We start from the raw sequence: 27,569 nt of genomic DNA on the forward strand, positions 1-27,569 counted from the left end.
TTGAAGTTCAGTGACTGTATTTGTCAATATCAAAAGTTACTGATTAGCAAAAGGGAGGTAGGGCCTGTAAATATTTTTCCACAGTTCTAAGTAAAATTTTTTCCATTGTCATCTGCTTTTATCCAACTTTCAGAACTTGGATTTTTCTTTTGTGCAGGCATGATTCTTCCACTTGGACACTGTTTATTAGGAAGCTGAACTAATAAATTATTAATCCCCTAAAATACCACAGTATAATGGTGAGGGAGACTGGTTTTTTTTACCATTAGGATTTGTGTTTAAAGAAAAGCTTGAGAAATAAATGAAAATAGTTTTCATTTGTTTGAGTGCAGCTTGAGATACTGCTGATATTAGTATTAAAATAATAAATTTAAAATATTAACATTACAATTAACATTATAGAAAAGCAGGTAGTTTTTAGTCATCAACACAAAAATAGTCAGAGACTAATGAAATATAAGAGGAGTTTCTGACAGGGGAATCATGAACTGGATTTGCTAATTAGCCTTGCATTCATAGGGAAGAGTGCCATTTCGCCTCTTGAAATTAAAATCAGTAATCAAATATCATACTGGGATCTTCTAGTTGATCAAAGCTAAAAATACATGTTAGTTATTAGATTTAATTTGGATGATGCTGAAGGAAGGGCTAATTTTGCATCTGGACATGGCTACAGAAATTGCATAGGAGTGGGAGCCATCAAGGATGGTTATAACAGATGTTGCCTTATATCTGGAATCTAGCCCTGACCATGCTTTTTTAGCTCTCTTCAGGTGTATGAACTATTTGTAAGCCAGCATGCTATGAACTTGATAGATGGCTGGGTGTAAGAAGTGAGCTTAGAGGGAATGGTACTGGCATGGGGAACCGAGACTGCTGAACGGGATGTGCAAGCATGGACTGGGTGAGGTAGAAAGCAGCCTGACCAGACAAAGAAACTTAGATTTCAGTGGTAGGTCACAGATGTGTGAGCGTGGAGAAACCCATGTGACTGACTGAAATCAGCTCTGCATCTAGACTTGAAACAAAATAGGGCAGATGATTTCGTTTGGAGGGCGTTGGCTATGGGTACAAGGAAGGGCACATTTTCTGTGTGATAGGCAGCCCTTCTAAAGAAGACTTCAAATAGTATGTTCTGTCTGCTCTTTTTTTTACATATAGAGAAAGCTTGTTTGAAAACAAAGTTTTTGTGGATTATTTGGATTGTAGTTATGGCAATCTGTACCTTAAAATATTTTTCTCTGAGAAAATTACAGATATTCTAGTCAGTGTTTTCATGAGCTAGCAGCTGCTGGCAGAGGTCAATTTGAAAAAATGCAATTGTAAGTGAAAGTGAAAATTTCTTGAAAACAGAAGAAAATTATTCACCTTATTTTTCACTTTTAGGTACTTGATTAAAATTTTAGGTATCATGTCTGTAAGAGGATATTCCCTTAGTTGTAGCTGTGGGTTTTATTTAACAAGACCAATCTCAAAATGGCATGTTCAGTCATGCCTAAACTGTATGACAAACAAAATGCCTGAAGCTGATAGAGATAACAACAAATGGGGACTATCTCCTAGGAAAGAGACGCTGGCTCATTAAACAATCATGTTCATCCCTGGTATTCCAACCCTTTCTTTTCTTTTTTTCCCTCAAAATTCTGACACTGACAGATAACTGGCAGTAGTATGCACTAGTAATTTAAGAGGCGAGAGGATGTGAAGCCTGTATGCCTGAACAAGTTCATTTGAGGTAAAAATATGTCATATCAGTACATTTCTTATTGATCATTGAGAGGATTTAATTCGTAGTAAATCTTTCTCCTGAAATTCAACAACAAAAAAACACTCATTGAGGGGAACAAAGAGTAACCCATTTAAAGTGCAGCTAGCAAGCTTCTAAAGTCCTTATTTTTTTTGTGTGTGTAATGAAAGTAGGAGGGTGGATAAAAATGTAATCTTTAAGATTTAGTTTGAAAACTTATTTCGTAAGGGGAAAAGGACAGAGGGAACTGTATTTGAGTCTTTGCTTGGCTTCATTTAGAGCAAGCAGATTTTTTTTCTTTCCCAGAAGTAGCTTGCTTTTTTATTTCTGATTTGTCTCCTATCCTGCTTCTCCATTTGTCTTACTAATTTGTTTCTGACTAATTTTTTTTAATAGCCTGTTAGACCATGTCTACTTTTGTAATCAATGTATGATTTATTGTTGTTCATTCTCTTCCATAGTATCCAATTTAATTAAATGAGACTGTTTTCATTAGTATGGTAGCCATTTAATTCTTATTCACCATGATTCTTGGGTGTATACTTCTGGGGATTTATTTATTGCTTTAGATCTTAATTCTTAGTATGAGTTTCTAATGTTTATGCAAAACTATGCTTGTAGGGGAACTTTTATTAAATTACCTTTTGAAGTTTTAATGGGTTGGTTATTTTAAAGACTCTGTGCTGGGAACTTTAAAATAAAACATCCTTTCAGACTGTGAATGCATACTGCATGCCTTGGACTTTTTTTTTTTGTCTCCAGGTATGTCTGAGGTAGAGCAAAGGTCAAATGTTAACCATCTCCTCAAGTTACGTTTCAGATTAAGAAGACATGAATGTCAGGAATTTGCAGGATTGAGTTTAGTGAGGCCAGTAATGTCAAAGTATTAGTTGAAAATGTGAGGATTGGGAGAAGGGAATGTAACAAGAGGGAGGGGGGATATTTTGGAGATATTTAAATAGGTTTCACCCAGACCAGACAATGTGTTACAAGGGATCACAGAACTGGTAGTGCTGGGATGAAAAAGTGTGTGGGGATTTTGCTTTTAAGTTAAAAATCAGTTTATTAATTGTGAAATGGCTTGATTTTGAACAAAATGAACATTTGCTTTTGTTTGTGGTTTTTGTTGCTCTTGTTTTTGCTCAAATGTTTTAACACCTTTGAAAGTCTGCAGTATAAATAGGTAGAAGTGTAATCATGGATGTTTGGGTTTTTTTAATTGGGAAGCTTTTCAAGAATGTGCTTGTTTTATGCATAAATGCATTCGCTGCTTATAATTTTAATGAGTTTATAGATGAGTGCTTTTTACTTTCAATACCAATCCTCTTCAAAAGATGGAACCGTCCTTGAAAGGTGGATTTATTGCTAAGAGCTTTATAAAAAGCCAGCTATCTCCAGAAGGCTCTTTTTATTGTTCAGAACATAATCCTGTCTTCTAAATATTTCACCTATTGGTCTGAATGTTTTATACACAGCAGTTGGATTGAATCTCTTGATTTTTAGGGAATACTGGACTTGAAGGTATCACTGTGGTTGAGTCAGTTCTTCTTGAAATATGGCTAGATGTCTACTGCTGCCATCAGCTGATCCAACACGAATTTGTCAAGAATTCAGTCCACAGAGTCATGTTATGTTTAAACTTGCTTCTCTGTTGGAGTGACTTATGCAACAGCACCAAAACCTGGACAAAAGATAACAAGAAAGAAAAATTCCTACTCAACTGTGTGTATTTGGAAGGAGAACTACAAATCAAAATGCAGACTTATAAGGTTTTTTAAAAATTATTTTTAAGCTTTAGTTCATGCTACAAGTCACTTAAATGTGCCTGTAATGAGGCAGAAGGACTTGTTCTTGGCCTCTTACCCATTTCAGACATTTGGCAGCTGCTTCTTTAGTCCCCATAAAAAGTCCCTTGATAGTAAGTAGTGAGGGAGAAAGGTGTTTTTGAAGCTTACACACTGGAAATCACTGTGCTGTACCTACTGGTAGAGTACTATAGCAGACATGGGCACATCACTTCCAGATGTTAATGCCTGCTAGGAAGGTTACGTGCAGTTTATTTTTGTGAATTGAATAAAAATAAAACACGCTGAGCTGTGTGCTTTTTTACTTGACCTTAATTTGAAGTAAACCTTAATTTCCAAGACTGTCTTTACCAATTTTATGCTACTGTGATTTGGCCAAAGATTTTCATTATTTTTGTCTTTGGTTCCTAATTTTGGTAAAATATTTACTGTCACTTCATTTCTGGCGTAGGTTTGCCTTTGTCAGTACATGCACTGCTTACTGTAGTTATTGCCTGCGGCTTTGTTTTAATCAAACAGTCCTTTCCTGTCTAAGTGGGACAGTTAGGAAAATCATCTTGAGAAGTTCCTTTATAATGAAAATACGGTTGACCCAGTGGGCCTTGTCGTACACCAAATCATCATGAAAAGTAAGTTAGTTTAATGGTGGGTGGTAGGTATCATATGGACTTCAGTAAACAGTATGATTTGTAGACAAATCCAAATCTAGTTTATGAAATTTTGTAGAATTCATATTTGTATTATCTTTTTCTGTATTGCCTTTCCTCAGAAGTCCTGCTCAGGAACCTAGGAAAGCAGCCTTTCAAAATCAGGGAGAAAAATGGGTGTGAAATCACTATTACTGTAGGCTGTTCAATTATGGAGCTAAGTCTTATTCCTGTGTATTAGAAAGACAGTTGGACTCATACATCCAGTATACCTTTTCAAATGGCCTTCACTGAATTTACTTCCGTTCCATACAAAATTAATAGTTCAAGGCCACACCCATGTGTTCCTTGGCTTCTCACTAAGATCATGCATCTGTACTCAAGGAAAAGGATCTGTAGAGTATCTATGTGAAAAACATGCATATTGTCTCATCTTTAGAAGATGAGCAGGGTTGCCAGGTATATGGGTTGATAACTTCTTTCTTTATTGGGAAAGTAGTGGTAAAAGTAACCTTTTGTGGTTGATTTTCCTCTACACCCATGAGTCCCAGTTCTTCTTTTCCTTAAATCTGTGAAAGTTGCTGCTCCTGGTAGTAAAAAAAGCTCTTACAAATTCCATAATGGAAAGCCAAGAAAAGAAGAGAGCCAGTTAATATGCAACAGAAGGAAATGTCAGTGAATACATCACCAGGAAACAGCAGAAGACAGTTCATGCAAAGGAGCGAGATTTTTGAGTTGGTCAACTTTGATCTGATTTCAGTCAACTATCAGATCACAAATCCATTGCATCACAAATCCATTGGAACCTGACCTCCATTGGATTTGGTGCATTCAGAACTCCTTGCTTAATATGCAGTCTTTGTCATGTGCTGTGTGATATGAGTTGTGGTTTCACTGCACAGATATGTGCATGCAGCCACTAGAGTAAGAGTTGCAACAGTAAAGCAGTAAAGAAACCTTTGGATAGGGCAGCTTGCTTTTTGGAGGTGGGTAACTTATTAAGCCAGGGTAACAGTAAAGAAGTATACCTCTATCCAGATAAAGTGAGAGCATTTTAAAGAGTCCATCTTTTTCCATTCTCCTAATGAATAGTAGCGTATCGATTGGCTGTTTCAAAAGCATAAACTTTGGCTTTTAAAAACTTTTCCTTTGCATATTTTAGAGCAACTTTTCTACATGTTCTTCTTAAAAAAATGCATCTGATTACTTGTTTGCTTGAATTTTTTTTTTCAAATTGTTTGCTTCTGCATGTTTTTTGGATACATCTTTGGATTTGTGCGTAAATCATCCTTTGCACAGAGCTTTGCACAGAGCATTTTGCCTGAATCATCTTAAGAAGAAAAAGTATTAATCTTGGCTATTGCCCAAATGTAAGAAGAACAAAAGCCAAGTTGGACCCTGAGATTTCCAGTTTTGGGGGAAGTGGGAGACAGGACATGAAAAGGAAAACAAACAACCCCACTGTCTCTCTAAATGTATGTTGGTTGATGGGGACCTTTGAAAGTATCAGAACAGTACTTTCAGCAGCTGTGGATCCTGTCAGCCATGGCAAACTTTGTCTTGCTGAGGCTTGAAAACCTCTAAGGATGGAGGTTCCAGTTTCTCTCTGAGTAGCCTGACCAGTGCTGTACTGCCCTCTCACTGAAATGTTCCTGGTGTCTAGCTGGTGCATTTTGTACCCTTGGGTATATCATCTGCTGCTTCTGAGAGGAGCATGGCTCCATCATCTTTGTAACTAACCTTCAGATAATTCTGGGTTTCTATTAAATTGCTTCTTAAATTCCTCTTCAGCAGACTAAACAAGCCCTTCTTCACATACTCTTGCTCTATAGATGCTCTATAAATCCTTTTAGTTTTGTTTTCTCCAGTTTACTTGGTTCCCTCATTTCAAAAATTGCTCCAATTTTGTACTTTAATCATGTTTTAATATAAGTAAGGCCTTATTACTTTTGTCTGTTCTCCTTGCCCTTGTTGTTGGTGAGCAAAAGCATATCTGAGAGAAGTTTTTGTTGGTTCTTCTTGCTGGAGTTACGAGTCATCAGAAGCATATTGGAGTGAGTGTGGTTTGGGGGTTTTTTTAGAGGAAAAAGAAAAAAAATTACACTGAGACACAGGTAATTCTTTCTCAGAAGCTGGATAGAGATTACAATTTTCTCAGATCCTCCTCTTTCCAGATGTTTCAGGGGCCCAGGGAGCTTAATTAATTCAACTGTTCTTTCAGTAATGGAATCAAGATGGATCCAGGAAGGATATGTCCAGTACAGTAATTCTAAGTAGGAAATATTTTTTTTAGGTTGTTCCTCATTCTTTAAGCTGAAGCATTTTAATTGCTAACAGAACCAAAAGTATTTCTAGTAACAAAAATAGTCAGTGTTTATTTGGATAGATATGTATTCACATATTTCTAGTATTTTAAAGAATTCTGCTGTTGCTTGCAGCAGCCATCTAGGAGACTCATAATCTTGGTGAATTATGGAATGCACATATAAATATATCCGCTGTCCAGTTATAGTTGAGGTTTAAATTTGAATATGAAAACAGCATGAAATATTTACTCTGAACAGTAGAAAAATACCATAACTTTTCATATCCATCCCAGTATCTTAATCATTCTTATAGTGTTTATTTTGAGAAAAGATACTTACCGCCTTTGTGCTGATAAGAAAAAATACTTAAGTATTTTAAGAATAATATTTGTTCTTTCATAAAGGTTTTAAGAAATGTTTAGAGATAGAATGGACTCCATAGTGGTTGTTTTTTTTTTTTTTTACAGGATGGTTTTGGAAGTTGAATGATGCTACTGTTTATGAAGCATCACTTAACTTGGTGTTTCCAAGAATGGTATTTTATTTACTTGGTTTCCTCTCAGAAAGCCAAATTCTAAATTCTGTGTCTAAAGAAAAAATAATTTTTTTTGGCTTCTCTTAATGGACGATAGGAATCCTTAAATACGTACTTTCTAGTGGAAAAGTTTTTTTGTTCCTGTGTTGAAAATAAAGTCCATCCTTTGATTTTGATTTGACTCTTTAGTCATGCTGATATTAAACTTATACTTGGGCAATGCAAACATGAAATCTGTACGTGCTTTGTATGAGAATGGTGTGGAATGGCTTGTTTGTGAATAAAGTGCTTGATCTAGTTGTAGAGCCCAAAAACAATATGGGGAAAATTCAAAGTAATCCTCATACTTGTAAATGTTCTATTTTTATTTTTCTGTTAAACCATGTGCTAGGGAACAAGAGCTGGCTATTGAGATGCCTAAAAGTCTATTTCTTTGACAGTTTGAGGGAGTTACTTGAGGGACTCTGTCTTTCAGTAGCGAATAAATGTGACGTTCATAATGTAAAATTTGCAGATGCGATAAGGCCCAGTAGTATTCAATAATAACAATAGAGTAGTCATAAAATCCTATTTGATTTTATGGTCTTTTCAAATAAGGCTAAATAAGATGTTCTCTCCCCCAACTCTTTTTCTTTTTGACTTGTGTGTAAAAAAATTTGTTTGATTTTTGTCTTTTCAACTATTCTGCTATTAAACCAAAGGTTGTGTGAGAATCCCCAGGAATCAGCTATTTCCCAAGAATGTGACTCCTGAAAGACAGTCTGTTCTAACATATTGCTTCTGCAGCCATGACATCAAATTAGAGCACAGCTTATTCATTCTCCTGCTACATCACAGGAGTTGGATTTTGAATACCCATTACTCTTTATTCTTCAGACTTCATTAATAGTTTCGGACCACGAGTAAAGTTCTAGGTCACTGGCCCTTTCCCTGGTAGTGTTAATGGAGCCGTTTTTAAGTCTACAGGAATGTGAAGAATGAAGTTTTACTTCCTTTTTTGGGAACTCCTAATTTTTGCCAGTTGTATGATTACTTCAAGCTTCTGCATTGCTTTAAGCAGTAAAAGAGTATCACTAATTTATTTACTATGAATAATTAGAATTTACAACACAAATAAATTACATCTAAGCCTTTCAGGAAACTAATTACAATGTATATGAAGATTCCCTAGAAGATAGGAGCTGAATGCTGAGACATTTGATTTAATGAGACTGGTTTAAATTTCTTTTTTATGTTAAGGCCTGTTTTTATTCTGATGCCCTACTGATAGGCTGAGGGGAAAAATCAGATTGGAGTGAAGAAATAAGAAATTGTTTTAAGACAAGCCCGTCTCAAATCCTGTTACCAAAAAAAAATCAGAAATTGCATTTGAAATAGAGATGTACAATTCCAGCCCTTACTGTAAAATTATCTTTTCAAATGGCAGTTTAAAACTAGTACCTTCAAATACAGAATTTTACAAAGTTAGATTCCCTGATAATTTTGAGAAGTACAAACAGGTTTAATTTGGTTTACAAACAGTATTGCAGTAAGTATTTTTCACTTATTAAAAAACTCCTCACATTATATTATTAAAATGGACTTTGCGTGTTGATTTTCCTCTTCAAGGAAAAAGATTGGGAGGAATGAGAATGCTCTCTTTTCTTGCGAGTGTGTGACTGTATCCAAGTTACTATCCGTAACCCAGGTTTTGTTCTGCAGCAATCTAATTTAAATCCTCCTAGGAATGCACAGTATCCTTGCCAAAGGGTTTCACGGTGCAGTTGAAAGCTGTGTTTCAAAATAGGCATTCTTTACAACTGCTTCAATTAAAATTTTGTCTTTAAGAATTTACTATAATAGTGCATGTGCTTTGTGGCAAATTAGAGGTAAATGTTTAGTTTGCGCAGCTGAATAACTGAAAGCTCAGCATGGTTAGCTTTGCCACTAGTGCAGCTCAGTGGAGGGTGGCATTTGAAGAAAACCAGAAATTAAAGCACTGTAGGAGTGTAATAAAACTGTTGCATTGATTAAAAAAAACTCAAAAATTATGATTGTTTCGTTTTTGAAAGATTATAGATAAGTAATATATCAAAGCCAGTGTAGTCAGATAAATTCCTAGTGTTTCCAACACTGGATTCAATAGATGGTTCAAACAGTGGCTTTCAGATCTTTCCTCAGGAAGTGCACAGCAGCATCTGTTATTGAGAACTGACCACTACAGATGGGCTGGACCTGTCCTACTTCCAGTAGAAGCTGCATTCATCTGCCAGAGAGAACAAGGGCCCGACTGCTTTAAACTTAGGGTTATGGTCACCATCAGCTATGACACACACCCCCCTCCTCCCCCAACAGCCCGAATAGCCTCATGAGACAACCGCTGCACAAGTTCCAACACATCAAACATAGTCAACAACGGCCCTCACCCTGCCCCCAAACACATCCCCACCCCCTATAAATAAAACAGAGAAACCCCACTAATAGCCAACCGAGCAAAAAACCACACCTTCACTATCTACAGAATTCACCTCAAAGCCCCAACACTCAACCCACCCCCCCAATAAGCACAAAACTCAACTCCACACCATTCGCCAAAACATGCCAATCCCCCAAGGCTCTGGAAAAGGATCCACTGCCAAAGCTACAGAATACACAAAACCCACCAACATTCCTCCCAAATACACTATAAACAGCACCAGGGATACAAAAGAAACTCCATAATATGGTGAAGGGTTAGATGCTACCGCCAGGCCCCCCCAAACAAACCCAACCCCCAGAAAAAGTACAAAATATGTCATGTTAGTTCCTACTTGGCCTCTATCCAAGGTCTGCGGCTTGAAAAGCAGCCATTAACTATAGAAACCCCTAACAAAGGCAATCCCTCTGCCTCCCCCCCCACCCCCCCACCCCCGAGGGCGATGGGTTTTGTGCCTCTTGCTTGCCTTTCTCAATGTAGACCTACTGATAGTGGGTGTGCTGTAGCTATTACTATGCAAAATAAGGGGTTTGTTTCAAACAGTTGGTTTGGATACTTTAAATCTTTTCAGTTCAGAGGTCTAGTAGCAGCTGTGGCCAAGTGCTACATTTCATTTGGAGGATCCCGTCTCGCTTAAATGTGCCATTTTTTTTTCCTCAAACAATTGTTTGGTCAGTCTAAGTCATGTTGTTTTGTCTGTCTGGTTAGATTGGTATTATTATGCTACATTGATGAGTGCTTGTCTGTAGGAGTGCATGTTCAAAATACATGTCTGTTTTCCACCTGATGGAAACAGGAGTAGTTTCCATAGAAAGAGGATTTTCCAGGGAGTTAGTTCACCTCCAGTATGGATAAACATTTGCAGATGAGCATGTCCAGATAATTTGCACTCAAAGCAGTTGACCAGAGTAGTCTCTGATCCAGTAATACTGATTTCTAAGAAACCTTGGAATACTGGAGAGGTTTTCAGAGAATTTGAGTATAAAATTACTATTATAATTTAAAAAAAAATATCCAGGAGCGTAAATCTAGATCAGCAGATGCTAGTTGGATAGATGTCAGTTCCAGGTAAATGAGTTGGGAGATCTGTTTTATGTAATTCTTTTGACTAAGGGACAGGCAGTGTAATATAGCAGATCTTTTTTTCCTAGGATTTTAACTGGATCTTTGAGTCATTCATCACAGAAGTCTATTGTAGTCTTATTGTGAATAGCTTGTGTTAATAGGAAAGCAGAGGTTGTAAGGTAGTAATTTTGACTAAATAATGAGGGGAAATGGATATTTATCACAGCTTCTTCAGTAGATACAATAGACTAGTAGCAGTTGAAGTTAATACTGTGGTGCAGACAGTTGGAGAAGGTCAGGAGGAGGGGAAAAATGTCATTTAAAAACTGATACTCTGTGCTTTTTTAAAAAAAATGAAAAAGTCTGTATATCAAAATGATGAAAGAGCAGTTCTCATTCAGGGAAACACTCCAACTATCTCAGCATCCTTTCTTGGCAGGGACGAGTGGGAATGTGTTTGAGAGCAAAGCAGGTGTAAAACAGACTTTTGCTTTTGCTTTTTTTTTTTTTTCATAACGGTACCTTCCTAGATTAGACCAATATTCTGTTTAGGGAGTTCTTGGTGCGTGTGCTCGTGTCTTCTGATGAAGAGCCAGAGAAGTGCAATCCCATACATGTTGGAGGTGCGACAGGATTTCCCTGCTGCTTATGCTTGCTTCTTCCAGTTTGCTGTGCAACTGCAGTTGGTTTATGTGGGGTGTATGCGTGAAGGTTGGTGGGAGAAATATGTTCTTGGTGCAGTTTGTTATCCTTATTTGTTATATGCATAGCCACTGCAGCTTTTCCTGCAAAAGGTTTACTATTACAAAATCCTGAAAAATAAGGCTGCTGGGCTGCTGTCATCTTGTCCCAACAAGATCCTTGTACTTATGTTATCCCTGACATTTATCTGACATTGACGTGTTCTTTAATATCTCAGTGATGAAGATTGCTTTTCTAGGCAGACTGCTCTATGCTCATTTTTTATGTGTGGCTTTTTGTTTGTTGTTTTTTTGTATAATGTATTTGTTGGTTTTGCAAAAAAATCTTATTAGGTTCAATGAGATACATAAGTTAATGAGTCTGCATCCTATTTGTAAGGTGGTTTTCTGCTGTCACTGACCCAATAAATTGTTTATAATGTTAACTGGACTTTTGGAAGAAATCAATTTTTACAGCATTTTGTATCAGTGGTGAATGGCTGAAAGCCTTTGTGGGTGTTTGATATGACAATGCAATGACAATACTTATGTCTTCCTTCTCGACACATTTTAAAAACAGTCTTAAAACACAAACCATAAATTGAAAAGCAGCTACAGAAAAGAGTCAGAGCCTTTTATTATCCCAACTCCAGTTGATACTCCATTATAAATAAAGATAGCCAAATGTTAACCTAGCTGTTTCACATTTTTAGATTCACAGCCACAAAGGATTCTAATCCAGACTTGCATTTCAGGCATAAACTGCAACAGCTTAATTAACAGTACTTTCTTCTTATGTTACTAGAAATCCTTGTCAGAAGTACAGTAAAAAAGCCCATGGAGATGTGAATGGAGCTCTAATTGTTTTAAGAAAAAGGAGCTCCATTTAAAAAAATGCAGAAAACTTTACTTAATGCAGTAGTAAGAGAATACCATAACCCTAGTACATAGGGCAATAGCTGTGTTATGATCTTTGTGGTCTTGATTTCAATGGATATTTCTTCCTGAAATTACTTGCATATGTCAGCAGGACGAATTACTAATGTGAGGAATGCTGTGTATACAAGGCATACATATTTTAATGAAATTTTTGCATATCTGTGCCAAGAGAGGGAGTAATTCTATCCAAATTTCACAAGGAGTTAGGTCAAGGTCTAGTGCTTCCTGTCCTTGTGCTGTCTCTTTTGTTGTGTATGGACACCTGTTTTTATAACAGGGGAAGTAGAAGATCTGAAAATATGATTTTTGGGTTTTAGTGAATTCATTTGCAGTGGGATCAGTTTCTGTACAGGTAAACATTGTGCCAGGACATAAAAATGGGCAATGCAGGCTCCAGGATAAGCAGGAGATGAGTCTGGGCTCTTTAAGTAGTCTGTAGGCATTTCTGAATTCATGCTGTTTGTGGTGAAAAAGCCTGGTTAAGTAGTCCAGCTTGTCTTGTCTCTGCATCCTGCTCATTTACACTTAAATTGCAGTTTTCTTTCAGTTACAATGACCCAACTGCATGTGGAACCAAGCTGTAAGAAGTAGCACGGTAATCCACTGTCCTTGACTGCTGATGGGCTTTTTTTACCTTAGGAATCATAACACGGTTATGCTGTTACGTGGCACGGTGCTGAAACTTCCAGTTGTTGGATGGATGAGCTCTGCAGCTCTGTAGTAGTCCTCTTTTGCTACTTAGAGTAATAGCAGCTCTGCAGCTTACAAGGGGAAAACTTCTGTAGCCTATACAACCCGTGGGTTAAAGAAGTCTCCTTGGCCATGTGTTAGAGCTCAAATCTCAAGTTTGTTTCCCTTAAAAATAGATGCTGTTAACTATTATCAGGGACACTGTTGACTATTTTGGGATATAAATAATGTTCCACATTAGTGTGTGCTTTTAGATGAATGTTGCAGTATTTCTCTGGTTTGAATTGCTGAGGTTTTAATTTTGTGAGGATTTAATCTTTACTATGTCCAGGCTACTTTGGATCCTTGCTTTTGCCTGATTTGCCTGTGCTGACCCTGGCACTTATTTAATCCTGTAGTTTGCTAGACCAAGGTGTACAAAAGACTATTCACTTTTTATAGAGGTAGCTTTCTGTTCGTAAATTATCTTTATGTGGCTTGCCAGTGTCAGGGAAAGGATCCAGAGGGCTGGTAGATGCCCATGGGCAGGAGCAGGAAAGAGGAAGAGTTGAGTATGGCTAAATGGACACAGGCTAATTTAAGCTGTTGTGAAGCCTCAGCCCTTGTCCATTATGTTGTTAAATTTGTTAGGAATCCTGGGGGAGGGAGAGGTCTTGTTTTCTTGGCTGGAAAAAGCAATTGCAGGGGGGCATGTGAAAATAAAAAATAGGAAGTAAAAATGAAAGCAATGCAGAGTTATTTCAGTGTCCAAATAAAGTTTGGCTCAACTTTTAGGGTGAAGGTTCAGTTCTGATTCTATCTGGAGTAGTTTCCTTTCTTTAAATTGTCTAATGCCCTCTCAGTTAGTCATAAATATGCAGAGAGACTTCTTGTTTCCACATTTTCCACACGTTTTAATAGTGTTTGAGGCACTTTTGGATTCATAACTCCTCCAAATCTACAAACAACAATCATGTGGCAGGGGAAGGGTTTTAAACATTTATTGAACAAAATGTTATATATATATATATATATATATATATAAAGCCTTCTGCTAATTTTTGTATCTTTTAGTGCAGGTGTTAAAAGGTTAATAGCTAACTTATCCCTTCTATTGTATCGAGATTTTTTTTTTCCTAACCTAAAGCAATGTTAATTTCCATTTAAGGAAGAACGTTTGCAGGAGCCAGTGGTATTTACTAACTGCGCCTGTGAAAACATTCCTTTTCACCCTCAGATGCTCACTCAGCCTTCTGTTTTCCAAGTGACATTATTACAGGCTTTAGCTTGTAGTCTGAGAAATTAAAAGCACGTTTTAATAACGTGAACAGCAGAATCCTCAGTCCTGACAACTCCTTGGATACTTCCTCACTTGCGTTCCCCTGGCTTGGATTGGCGTGCAAGCGTACTGATAGCTGGGGGATGATTGATTTTGTTGTTGGGTTTTTTTGTTTGTTTGTTCCCCTTCCCGTTTAAAACACAAAGATCTCTACTGGAGCATCGTTTTACCTTTGAAAGATTTTTTTTGTTATTAAGATTCTTAAACCTATTTTTTTGTTCTTGATTTAAAGTATCATTTGCCTGCGATAGGTTGTTGCACGAGATGACCTGAGCTCTGAATCCCATCTCCAGTGTCGTCAGCTCATGCTAATTTCTCTCCTTGTCCTCTTTGGTCAGAGTGGAAGACTGTCGGGTTGGACACACGAATGGCTCAGGGCTGCTCCATGGTAACGGTGTGAATGCTCCTACCCTGTGGTACCTACAGGATATGTAAAATTGTTTACTTTTCTTCCACTGGGGGATGGTAAAGCTTGAATTACCTTGTGTTTACCACAGTTCGGTCTACAGAAGACAATGCATGTGAACAGTTACCATGGAGAAGATGATGCATGTTAATTTGTGTATCAGTGTTAACCTTAACCTCCTGCTCTCTTTACACTCAGTAGAAAATGGGGGGAGGGGTGTCATAGCCCTTTTATTCTGTGCCTCGGCAAGGGAAATCCTTGCCAGTGCCTTGGGTCTGGAGCACAGAGCAGATCCTCTCAGGGTGTAACAGTTTCCTGAGCATCTTTAATGGATAGATTTCTGAGTACTTCAGAAAAGAGGGCTTTACCCTTTATTCCTGTTTTACAGTTGAGAAATGCAAGTTATAGTTGATGTTATGAATCAACAAATGCATTAAGCTGAAATCTTAATAATTTGCTTGAGCTGTCTGCCCTGAAAAGGTAGATCTACTGATATGCAAAGAACTTTCTGGTTGCTGAAGACCTAGCCAAGACTTATGCTGTACTGTATGCAGGTAACTGTGTAGCTAAAGAGGCCCCCAAACTGTATCAGTCACTCAAAAAAAGCACTTAATAGAAAATTGCCTTTTTTGTACAGACTTTTTCTACATTTGCACATACAAGCTTCTATTTATCCATCATTTTCTGAGCTTTATTTATTCCTGCTTTATTCTGGTTTGATTTTGCTGTAGAAATACCACCGCTCTCTTACAATGAGTTATGGTAGTGTAAGGTTCCAGTGAGTGCAGTACCACAACTATGACATGACTCATTCCTCCCATTATGATCCAATACTACAGTTGCTTGCACCGAGATTGATTTGTTTCTGTCTGTGCATGTTCTTCTCTGTTCTGAGGCCACCATATTCAAATGCTACTTTTGTACTAAGGTACTTGAACCTGCTGGTACTGTTTTGTGAGCTTAAAGCATGCGCATGAAATGCCCTTGCGTGGTGAGGTCTTGTCTATCTGCATGCCCCAGTCCTGAAGTCCTAGTTTTCCTTATCTTCTGGGAGCAGAATATGTCTAGCTCTTGGATCTGGTAATCAAAATATGAAGCTTTTTGGTGAGTGCTGCAGGGGAAATTAGGCAGATCACTCTGACAGTGACAGAAGGATCACAAAAACCTATAGTGTAGTTTTGCTTCCCAGACCGATTGAAACAGATGTGTCCTTTGCTTGTTTGCTTGCTTATTTTTGCTGCTGTAATCTCGGTTTACTTGAGTAGCTCCCTCTCACCAGGCATCAGCTACATGTTCTTTCTGTGATCCTTTCCCACAGCTCTTTGTCTCCCACACTTTCTCCCTCTCACTCTTAAGTCAATACTATAGTTCCCCGAGTTCCTCAGGGAGCCTTTGAATGGGAAGAGTCAACACCTACTGAGCTGGTTCAAGGCTGTATACAGTGCTCACTGCTCAGGTGGAAGGGTAACTGCCTGCTTTGTCTAGCCCTTGAATTACTGTGGCAGCTAACCTGCATATTTCACTTTTAGCAAACTTGAACCCCCTCACCCACTTGTGAAAGTTTCATATCTTAAAGATATTAATCTATTATTTAATATTATTTATGACTGGAACACACCACCACCACTCCTCCCTCCCCTCCCCCCCCCCCCCCCCCCCCCCAGTGACTTAAAAAAATATGGAGACAAAAGAGCTGTGATTTCTAAGCAGAGTTTCCGTGAGAAGCAGGGGTACAAATGCTGGTTACAGAAGACTTTCAAGCTGTTAGGACATGGGATTGCACTGTGAGAATCTGGACTGGGTTTCTGACAGGAACCTTGAACATTGATATGAGCATTTATTAAAAAAAAAAAATGTTGGCAGAGCCCTTGAGGAAGAGATGCAGAGCTAAAGAGTGATCTCCGTAGTCTAGGTTGGGCAACAGCTTCACAGCATTATCGCTAGGATTAATTTGTAGGTATGAGATGTTGCGCCAAGAAATAGTTACAATATTGATCGCAGCAGCAACTTTAAACATTTTTGATCTTATCTAGATACTGCCATGCAAGCTGGCTTCAGTACTACAGATGTGCTTTGTCTGCTGGCATGGCCTCGATCAATACTGTCTATTGCTGACATCAGTGCTGAGGTCTTCAAAGTGTTTGTTTATTGCCTTTAAAGTCAAATTCAACAGTTTTTATCCAGGTGTGTGCCTATCCTGTTTGAGGTGCTTTTTCAGTATTACTTGTCTGCTCCATGGCTGAGTCTAGAGTCCATATCAGTCTGGTTAGAACAGCTGTTTACATTAGGACTCAAAAGAAAGCTGGAAGAGCAGAAAACCTGGTTGATATTTTTATCACCTTTTCTACAGTTTCAGAACATCCCACTTTCAAATGAGAAATGCAGTACAACTATCAAAAAAGCATTATGCCGAAGTTTTCTTTTTCTGTTGGAATAGGTTCTGAGTCTATTGTTATGGCTTGCCCATGCTCACTTGGTTGTCAGCAGCCTCTTTGGCTTTGTTTTGTTTGAACAATCCCACACCCACTGTGTGTAAACACTAAATGAGATTGTTAGGTAAAGGAAGAAATATGACAATTAGCCCGTTAAAGAAGAGAGGAGAAATCTGTGAAGGCACTGTACTGGATTAAAAACACAACCCCCCAAAAAAAACATTTTAAGTGCAACTTGACATTCAGACAATATAAAACGGCTACAAACTGTGCGCTTCAGGATAGGATAGTTAAAATACAGTACACTGATTAACCTGTTTGATCTCCTTTCAGAACATTCCTCAAATACTGATCTCATCTTTTATTTCTTTTTAGAAGTACCATAGATGTACTAGGGAAGAAAACAGGAATTGGATGCCTTCTATATTACATGTTCATATTAAAAATAATACTTCTGTTTTGAAAACAGTATGCTAATCTTCTCCAAGATTTGTTTCTGTCGCTGCTGTTCTGTCTTTAAAGAGAAGGGTGCTCCAATCTGCATGGTCTTTTATCTACATTACAGTGCATCTTTCTTTCTTTTGGAGCATTGTTTCTATTTGCTTACTTTTGGCAGAAGTACATGGTAGTGGAAGTCAAAATGATGGTGGTTATGGCCATTTTAACTCCATTATTTAACTGTTCTTTGAGTGGCTTTTGTTCAGCCATTGTTCCTGATGGGTAAAATAATCCCATTTCAGTTTACACGCTCTCTAATACCAGTATCTCCCAGAATCCTATCTAATACAGCAACAAGTTTTACAGGAAAAATAGTGTAGCCAGGCATCAGGTCTGTAAACTATAATTTGTTTTCTGTATGTTCAGGATGAGTTATCTTTTCTGTTCTTGAAATCTGTTATTGTTGCTCCTCACATGTATGGCATGATGCAAACTGAGAAGTATTTCTTCTGTGAACAGTGCAAGTATCCTCAACAATTCTTTTTTTCTTCCTGGCTGAAACAGGCAAACTTCTTTTTGCCAGGTTTCTTCTGCTCAGCCACTGGTTTGCAATCTTTGTATTAGGTAGGATGCATAATTTCAGAATGTTAATTAGGGGGCTAAGGAGGTGGGTTTGGTGACTGACCCCACTTTTAAGCAAAATTATGTTGGGGTTTTTTTGTAGTGTTTTTTTAGGGGGGAGAGGAGTGCGTGATTTTTGGGAACTTTTATATGTTCAGTGCAATTGGTGGTTTCTGTGTACAGAATGTAGTCTTCATTAACACTTGTACCAGATGTAAACCATCAGCAGAGGAGGGAAAAGATGTGTTGTCACTAGCAAAACTTGATTAGAGCATAAAGGTAAGAGCAGCAACATTCAATATTTAAAGAGGAGGATGCTGTTTAATTTCAACTCCTTTAGAACGTAGAGCTGTGCTATATCTGAAGTCTGGGCCCTGTAGTTCTGGAATTCAGTTGGGCTGGAATTGCCTGTGAATCATACCAACAGCAAGAGGAGGATTTGGCTTTTTTTCTCTTAGCGCCTTTATTTGCTGTTGGTTTTAATTTTATTTTTAAGAGCGAGGCTTTGGTGCATTTCTCTAATGGGTTGTTACTATATTCATATAAAAATTTTTGCCATGGAACAGGCATCAGCAGTTTGATTTCTTCAGTCAGTTCTGTTTTGTACTTCTGTTCTTGGATGGTGATCAGTCAGAAAAGGCTTTAAGATGCTACCTTTGAGTGTGGTATTAAATAGCTTGTCAATCCATATTTTTTATTATAGTTTTCTATTTTCTAGAAGGATTTTAATAATGCTAGGTATCTTGTCTTTTGCAGTTTCTCTTGTATCCCTGGCATTTTACTCTGTGACGTTAATAATACTATCATGCACAAAGTAGTTAAATTGAGCATTTCTACCAATCATTCTTGGCAAGCGTTGTGATAAAGGACTTTTTGGTGATTAGTTTAAGTTAAATATTTGACTTTTGAACTCATTCTTGTGGTATATTTGAAGACAGTAGTGGCCAAACAGTGTATTTTGCTGAATAACATGCTGCAAACATAGCTGCTTTTTGTTATGATAATGAGGGACAGTTGACATTCTGGTGTTGATGTAGTTGATGTTTTACTTAAAGCTTTAAAAGAATTCAAAATACTTTTCTTTGCTTTAATACAGAGAAATATGTTGTTTTTCTTTTTGTTCCCAGAAAGGTTCCTAAGTGGATTTTAAGACTGCAAGTTGTATTTGTTCTGAGTTACAATCAAGTATACAAAATAGGCACTTGTAATTTCTCATTATGGGTGAGAAAAGGATAGAGTTGAAACAAAATGTAAATGTGACTTATCATGAATGCTCTGAGTTTTGTAGAGCAAGATCTCACTGATCTCGAAGTGATGCTTGTATTTTTGGAGTGCTTTGTCAAGGATGAGTGCATCCTGTGGCTGCCGTCAGCTGTGCTCTGGCCCACCTGCTTGGTCACTGACCCATTGCTGCATTCGGGTCTCTTTTGATCTCAGATACCAAAGATTCCTGCCTTTACTCTTTTTTTTTTTTTTTTTTTTTTAAATCCATGCTTATTATCATACTAATTGCTGATATTGGACTGATACGTAGATTTTTGGAAGTGCACAGAGATGATTCAGATAAGTTATTCGAGTTCAGTATACTCTTTTGGACTCTCTTAATGTGAGAATTAAGGTCAAATATTCTTAAAAGAATAATATTTTCTACTGGTTAATCCATATCCATAAGACTGCTTGTAGGTTTTAGATAGTTCCTATGAATAACATTAGCTCTTTTCACCTATGTAAGGATGTTTTTCAACTTGTAAAGAAAAGCACTTAGGCAAGCTAAACCCCATGAAAGTCTTGCCTAGTGAAAAAGATACGATTTTTCCAATTAAACTGTTTTTCTATTAAAAGATTATATTAGCATAAACTCTTTTTGCTTAAATATTTTGGGTATTGTCTGGTCATTGTAATAAAAGTATGTTTAAAAAGTATTATTAAAAACAGTGTTTCTGAAGGGGAAAGGTAATATAATCTCATCATTAAGGTTTGGGATTTTTGCTTGGTTTTGCTGTGTGTTTTGGGAGCTGATGACAGAAAGGTTTGATACTGTGCAAAGAGGTAGGAAGACAGTATTTAACAGATATAAGAGCTGTGCATGGTAAAGCAAGGAAGCATTTGGTTCTTGGTGGTGCAGTAAGAAGAGTGATTTTAAAGAAATCATGTGTAAAATAGTAATCTTTTATTTGCAGTTAACTTTTCCAGACTTTTCTGAATGATCAGCTGAGGGAAAAAGAATGTTAATTCCCAAAACTTTGTTGTAGTTAATTGCCTAATTGCATTTCTTTTTTTTGAGTTAAAAACAATTCTTGTATCTTGTCTTGTATTTCTACTGTGGAAGCTTTTAAGAAATGTTTAATAGAAACCTTTGCACTTTTCCAGCATCTTGATATGAAGTTGGGATAGTGTACTTTGACTTTTACTATACATGGAAAATGTCTTAGTTGTAAAATTGATTTTTTAAAAAATTTTTTTTGTTGTCCAAAGTCGCTTTGGTGAAATGAAATCTAACTGATTCCTCTGCTAGATTGTTAGCATTAAGAAGCGGGAGGGGGGGAAAAAAAGGATAACTGATGGTATTTGTGTTGTAGAGATTCTGTTTATTGCCCAATGTGAAGTTAAACGCAGGGTTTCACTGAGAGTATGTATCTGCTTGTGCATCTTGCTGTACTGGTTAAATATGTTATTACCTCAAGTGTTCATCATTTTCAAAAAGCTGATATAGCACAACCGTTCCTGGGGTTCTGCAAAATAAATAGTTTGAATGGGCTGGTATCTGGTTCAGGCAAAATCAGTTTGGCTAGTTAGAATTGCTGAAACGAACCTGACTGACTTTTCATGAAATGAACTGGGAGTCTCTTAGGTATGTGCTTGGCCAACGGAACTGCAAGGCAAAAGCAAGTTGGTGCAGGAAGAGGATTGGGGATAGTGACGTTTTGACTCTGCACCATTTCTTGTGGCGAGAGCAGCTTGTGTGTGCTCAGAATCTGGTCTTTTGCATGTAGGAATACTGCCAGCTTTCATGGAAAAGACAGTCCCTCCCCAATTTTTGTTTGTTCTTAGCAGTGCACAAATGTTTATAGGAAGCAAACCAGTGAATCGTCAGAAATGTTCTTTGTACAGTGTCTCCTTAAACTGCAGGCTAGTGGTGCGCTGGAATTTGGGGATATCTCTGTAGCTGTTTCCTTCATCAGTCTGATTCTTTTGAAAGCATCTTACTCTGCTTGTATTTTCCATACTAGAGGTTTACAGAAAAATGTTTATACTACAGCTTCAAACATTTACTGAAATGCTAGAAAACCTAAAGAATTTCTGTGGATTCCTTATATTAAGATCAGATGTGGGAATGTCACATTGAATATCTGCTGTACAAAACTCAGATGATTTTAATGGAAAATAAGAATCTGAAATGGTATGTGCCTAGCAGCAAAATAAAATAGCAGGGGGAAGGGAATGGACAGAGAGAATTATATAATGGGTCAGAATTACACCTCCGTGGTTACAAGTCTGTTCCTCTGCTATGCTGACAGAGAAAGTAATTACTGCATTTATGTCTTTTTCAATGACATGAAACTAGTTTCTAAAGCAAAGTGTAGTATTTGAGAGAAGCCTGCAATGCAAGCAACGCAGTAATCCATCTGATTGAAACATCCTGTGGGCTGAGGCATTTTCAGCTGCAGGGCAGTTTGAACAGAAATGCTTGTAACAGCACTTTGGACATTTTAAATTTTTCAGTAATAATTAATTTATCAACTGAAACTTGGCTTTTACTGATATTTTTATCGGTCTGAAAGGTAGCTTAGAATATAAATAGCAGTAAGATTAGCAATCTTAACTGAAGTTGATGGAGAAGTGCATAAGCAGGACGTTGAATATAAAGTATTATTTTGCATAAGAGAGCTTATTTCATTATGAATCAAAACAAATAGACTTCCTTATTAAGGCTAATGGTTATTGAAACAAAACTTGGTAACTTCAGTAAAAAGCAGTAAAATTTTAAAATTCCCGTTATTACCCTGCTGGCTTGTGCTCAGCAGGCATTTCATGGACATCATTTAAATTAGTGTGTGGGTATGTGTATGTCTGTATGTTTGGAAGGGGAACGTAATTTTTTTGTTGAGGAAACCACAGGAAGGTCCTTGACAGTGAGTAGTTATCTGCTTTAGAGCAGGAAGGCCTTGGCAACCCTAGCCAGATGTGCCACACTGGCTGCAAATGGTGAGGATCAACCAGTACATGACTGTTTTACTTCATGTGTAACAAGTAATAAAATAACAACTTTCTTTCTCTGTGGTTCTCACCACTCAAACTTCTGTTGGCCCTAGTAGGCTTGGGGCTTGCTCCAGTAAAGGTAATTGGAGCAGGAGCAAGCCCCAGTAGCCTTTGAAACAGAGCTTATATGCTCTGAATTAGATTTACATAAACTGTTTAGCTAACTGTGAATGATGATTCAGATGATGACATTTTGTTCCGTCCAAAACTGCTAAGAGAATAGTTAGTAGCAGGTGATCTTATATTGAAGGGGAGAACATTCTTCCTCACAGATGTAATTGTATTTAGAGAAAAGTATTTCTGTGGAATGCTGATCGTCTCTGGAAAGCTTATGAGAAGTATGTATCTAAAGGAGGAGAGAATTTGTGAAGAAAGGAGCACTTGTCTACTTAGTCACTGCAAAGACTTTTATTTTAACCTACAGTACTGTAATTTGAGATTTATGCTTCTCCTTAAAGAATGTTGTTTCTTGAAAATGAAGAGCTTTTTGAGGTGCGTCTCTTCTGTCTCCAGTTGGTTTTCTTCTACACTTATTAGAGGCTGCTTTTGCAAACTCATGTCAAACTATATCTTTCCTTTGAGTTTATCTGGGATCTCGTTCTTTTAAATGAACAGCTTGAAGGCTGGAAGAACAATCTGAAAGTTTTTCCTGTTTTTCTAACACAGTGTCATTCTTCATCTTCATGATGTTAGTCTTAATTTATGAGATACCTTCTGTGAGCCTTGTAGTTCTTTTTGAACAAGACTGGTTTTGTAAGAGCTGAAGATCACTTCATTTCTTGTTGCAGTAGTGGCTCTTTATTTCTTATTTTGTCACTTCAAAATGGATTATTAAGATAATGGGATAAATTTATGTTACCAAAACTTAAGCTTTACAGTTTATAGAAGGTAGAGAACATTGATTTAAAGATCATCTCCCAGAATGTGCCATGACAATGTTTTTTAAATGTTCTGTTAAATAGGGACCTGAGAGAACCAAGTTAAATATCTATTTATAATTATTTTATTTGAAAAGGCTGCTTATTGAAAGTGATTTTGAATGTATAATCATTCAGTTGTAATAATCTTTCATATATGCCTTTTCTTAGAGATAGAAGTAGACAGTCTGTATCAGTTGCATTAAAATGTTGGGTAGAGATAGACCGGTGAAATTGCATTAGTATTCTGTAATGAGTCCTGCTGTAGAGAATTTAAATGCCCCTTATGCAGGTTCACCTATGTTCATTTTATTATGTTTGCTTTTGGAAACATATAACTTCGTAGTTTGTGAGTTTTCTAGTGCTTCTGTGACCACAGTGTTGGCTTTGGAGCAGCTAAAGTTAATTTTTTATATACTAGGGCTATCTTCAGCTAGTACATAACACTGATTTTCTGTTTAAAAAAAATACTGCATTCCAGCATTTTCAGTATATGCTTTTGGCTAGTTTTGTGTCCTTCGGATAAGATGATGTCAGAGATCGTCAGTATCTAAGCCTCAGAATAATGATTCTGAGTTTTGTGCGTTAGACATTTCCATTGAAATCATCTGACATTCGTCTTTGTTCTCTTGTAGACCTGTTGTCTGTTTCTCAAGCTATTGCACATTAATCTAGGAGCTTTTACTGATGGTTTAGAATGTCTTCCCCGTGTTTTTGTAACTAGGTCTCACACACCTCTTGTTTTAATGCAGAGTGCTGGCAAATAGCTTGTGATGTTGTGGTCAGATTTTTTTCAGAGCTTCATGTCTGCATCAAGTTGCTCTTCTAAACATGAGATTGTGGATTTTTTCCTTTCTGTAAATTTGTGTACATTAAACTAATAGACTGATCTAGACATAGCTGACTTCGTCCAAAGCTGGTTGAGTCCTCATGTTTCTACCCTGACCTCAGAGTGGCTTTGAGCTAGAACAGAGGCAGTGTTACTGATTTTTTAGTATTTACTTATTTTTCCTGTCTCTCAGTTTTCAGTAGTTAATGCTTTAGAAACTTAATCCTTTTGAATCAAGTATTTCAGCAAATCTAGTGTGAAACATTTGTGTTGAAGAGCTAAAATGTGTTAATTGTTAGTAATTAATGACTGTCCACCTAATTTAAAAATGACTAATTTTCAATGGTAAATTTTGAAAGACAAAACCAAAAACAAGCAGAGCAAAATTAAGATGGGTGATTGAGACTGACGCTTCAGTCTCAGCAGATGCCACTGTGTCAACTGTTGAGTGAAGAGTATAATTAACTCTTTTTTTCCTTTCCTGTATTTCTCACAATCTCTTATGTAGAGGTAAAATTACTGCTTATTACAAACAGGATTGTAGCATCATTCAAATGAAAGAGACCTCATGTATAGTCCAAGCTCCAGCCCCCAACAGGATTAGCACTGAACTCTGACAACATTGAAAGCTTTGTCAAGTTAGATCTTGATTTTTTTGTGAATAAGAAAAAGCAGTTAGTTGTCAAACTCTGTTCTTGATTTGGAGATACCAATATGCATGGAAAGAAAAGCCTTTAACCATTTAATTAAACTTTTCAGAAATATGAAATTAATCTTTGAAAATATTAATGAATTCTGTGACATATGTGAAGCTACATCAAAGACTATTTTGTAACTGAATATTTTTGGTTTTAGAGCCTCGATGAGTATGAAGATGATGAAGCAGGGCAGAAGGAGCGAAAGAAGGAGGATGCTATTACCCAACAGAACACAATACAAAATGAGAGTTGCAGTGCAGATACCCCTGGCTCATACTTACTACAGGTGAGATTTTTGCACTTGTTTGTTTTGATATGCTACTCAGTTTTAAAACTCATACTGCCACCTTCTTTGTATTTCTGCTTAATAGTAGATTATACCCTATCTGGAAACAAACATGAAGTTCAGGAGTTGTTACATTACTAAAAACAGAGTATGAGGGTCCATTCCCCAAACTCAGTACTACAGAGACCCACTGATAATAGCATTCCCTATTTCTGTAGGGGCTTTGAAAGTAATGGTGTTGATGTTTACCATAGAACTTATTATTTAATGAGAGGAAGATAAACCAGGAGATTCAAGTGGAAAAATATTCACAGGTTTAGAATATTCAATTAATTGGAGGTAGAATTTGCAAATCAGGACCCAATTTTCTAATTTAGAATATTCAGTTAATTGGAGTAGAATTTGCAAATCAGGACTCAGTTTTCTAATTTAATTTATTGTCAACTAGCAAACTTCTAACTACTGATTCTGGGATTGAAACAAACACAGACACTCTTAGGGAAAACACCCTTGTCTCTTTCCTTTCGTGCACTAAGTCTCTTTAGCCAGTTTCTCCTTCTCTTCTGTTACCTAACAGCATGTGCAAACCCAGCTGTATACACTGAGGCCTTCCAGCTCTGCTTGTTGATTTTAACAGAGGCAGTAGCACGTACACAGGGAGAAAAATATGCAAACAGAGCAAGCACATGGTGATAGTTTTCAAACCCACCCATAACCAGAGGGGGCATCACTGAATTTAGTGGGTCTGGATACACTTTCCTTCTAAAATTTTGCCCAGTCTTTCATATGCTTGTGGATGCATTTAACGTTCAGAAGACCCTACAGCAAAAAAGTCTACAGTTTAATTACTTGGAATGTGAAGAACAGTCTCCTTTCATTTAAATTGAACCTGTCATTTGTCATCTGTTTCCATGTGGTTTCACCAAGGTGTCCCAGTGGAAGACATGGGGAACAACTGCTTCCTCTTTAGATGACTGAGTGCTGCAAGAGAGAGCATGGCCCCTCTCATCTGCCTCTTCTTTAGGCTGAAGAATTCCATTTTATTTAGTTGTTCCTTGTATAGGAGATAGTAATATTCTATACTTTTTCTGGTTTGACTGTATTTTATTTGGGATCAGGAAGCAGAACTGAAGAGTTCAGTACAGTATGCAGTCGTAGAGTGAGTGGTTCAGTGATGGTTTTTGTTTTGTTCTCTGTTCTTTCTTGACAGTTCCTGATATCTGCCTGTTTGTCTGCTGAGCACTGAGTTTACTATTTTTCATGTGTCTACTCTAACTTAACATTTTGGAGTTATCTGTGAGTGATAACAAGCTCAGAGGCTGATGCATATGTAAATTTAGAAGCATCTTTACCTTTTTCTCTCACTTTGTGCCTATGTACACTAAATTTTGTCTGTTTCACCTCCCAGCCCCTCCCAGTAGAGGAATCCTGCATGTTTTCACAGTTGACCCTCATCTTTTCTGTTCTTAATAGCATCTGTGGACATCTCCTCCCCAAATATATTGAAAAGCACAGGTACCCAGAACAGGTACCCCACCCACTGTGAAAGCTATCAGAATCCACCATTATTTCCTGGCTTTTCACCAGTGTTTTATTCATGAAAGGACATTAACTCTTATTCTAGTGCAGCTTAATTTCTTTAAGAAACTTTGGGGAATGCCTTTCTGAAATTCAGTGGGCTGTCAACCAACTTTCTCTTCTGGACATTTTTTTACTTAAAAAAGCTGTACTAGATTTGTGAAGTGTAACAATTTTATGAATGCATTGGTGACTCTTCCACACTGTTGTATTTACACATTCCCTAGTTGTTTTAGACTTACTGGCACCACTTTATTCGGTATAAATATCAAGCTTACTGGTTGGTAGTTCACTGGTCTGCTTTAGAATCTTCATAAAGATGATTATGGTAACCCCTGGTACTAGGGCAGTTTTAAGTGAGAGATTATATTTGATCTTGAGTAATTTAGCTATTACATTTTTCAGTACCATCGATAGTTTCTTTAAATCTCAAGGAGTAAATACCTTCTTATTCTGGCAACTAGCTTTTTTTTTCATTTTGTTAATTTCTTTTTAAGTTCTACCAACACCTCTGTTTGAAACAGACCCTTTGAGTCTTCCATGGAGAAGTGCTCTGATGTGAGACCCTTACCATGCTTTTCCATGGTGAACACCAGCAGAAAAATTTTGGCAGAGAAGCTGTTTCCTCTGACTACACCTCTTAAAACTTGATCTATTGTCTTTGCAGATTATTCAGCAGGATTCCTCATTCTGAATGTTTTAATGCTTTTTCCAAGTTGTTTGTTGGACTCTCTTTACTGTGTTCACTCTGTTTTCACTTCTTCAACAAATATTCCAAAAGTTGTCACTTATAGTTTCCTCTAGTGGTATTATTACACAATGCTTTGGCTATATTCCCATGCCCCTTTTTTTTAATCCATGTTTTCTATTATTCTTGATGAGCAATCTCAGTTTCTGTTTACCAGGCTGTCTGTATT

General features: G+C 37.2%; 1 protein-coding gene across 1 annotated transcript in view; it reads left to right on the plus strand.

The window, feature by feature from the left end:
- The window catches only part of PAWR (pro-apoptotic WT1 regulator), a 75,238-nt gene that overhangs the window by 17,789 nt on the left and 29,880 nt on the right, over nucleotides 1–27,569 (plus strand). Inside the window, exon 3 of the mRNA XM_074901492.1 lies at nucleotides 24,946–25,074. Coding sequence (XP_074757593.1) covers nucleotides 24,946–25,074 — 129 coding nt within the window. The remainder of the gene's footprint in view (nucleotides 1–24,945; nucleotides 25,075–27,569) is intronic.

This window comes from Athene noctua, chromosome 3, assembly GCF_965140245.1.
Source record: "Athene noctua chromosome 3, bAthNoc1.hap1.1, whole genome shotgun sequence".
NCBI lineage: Eukaryota > Metazoa > Chordata > Aves > Strigiformes > Strigidae > Athene > Athene noctua.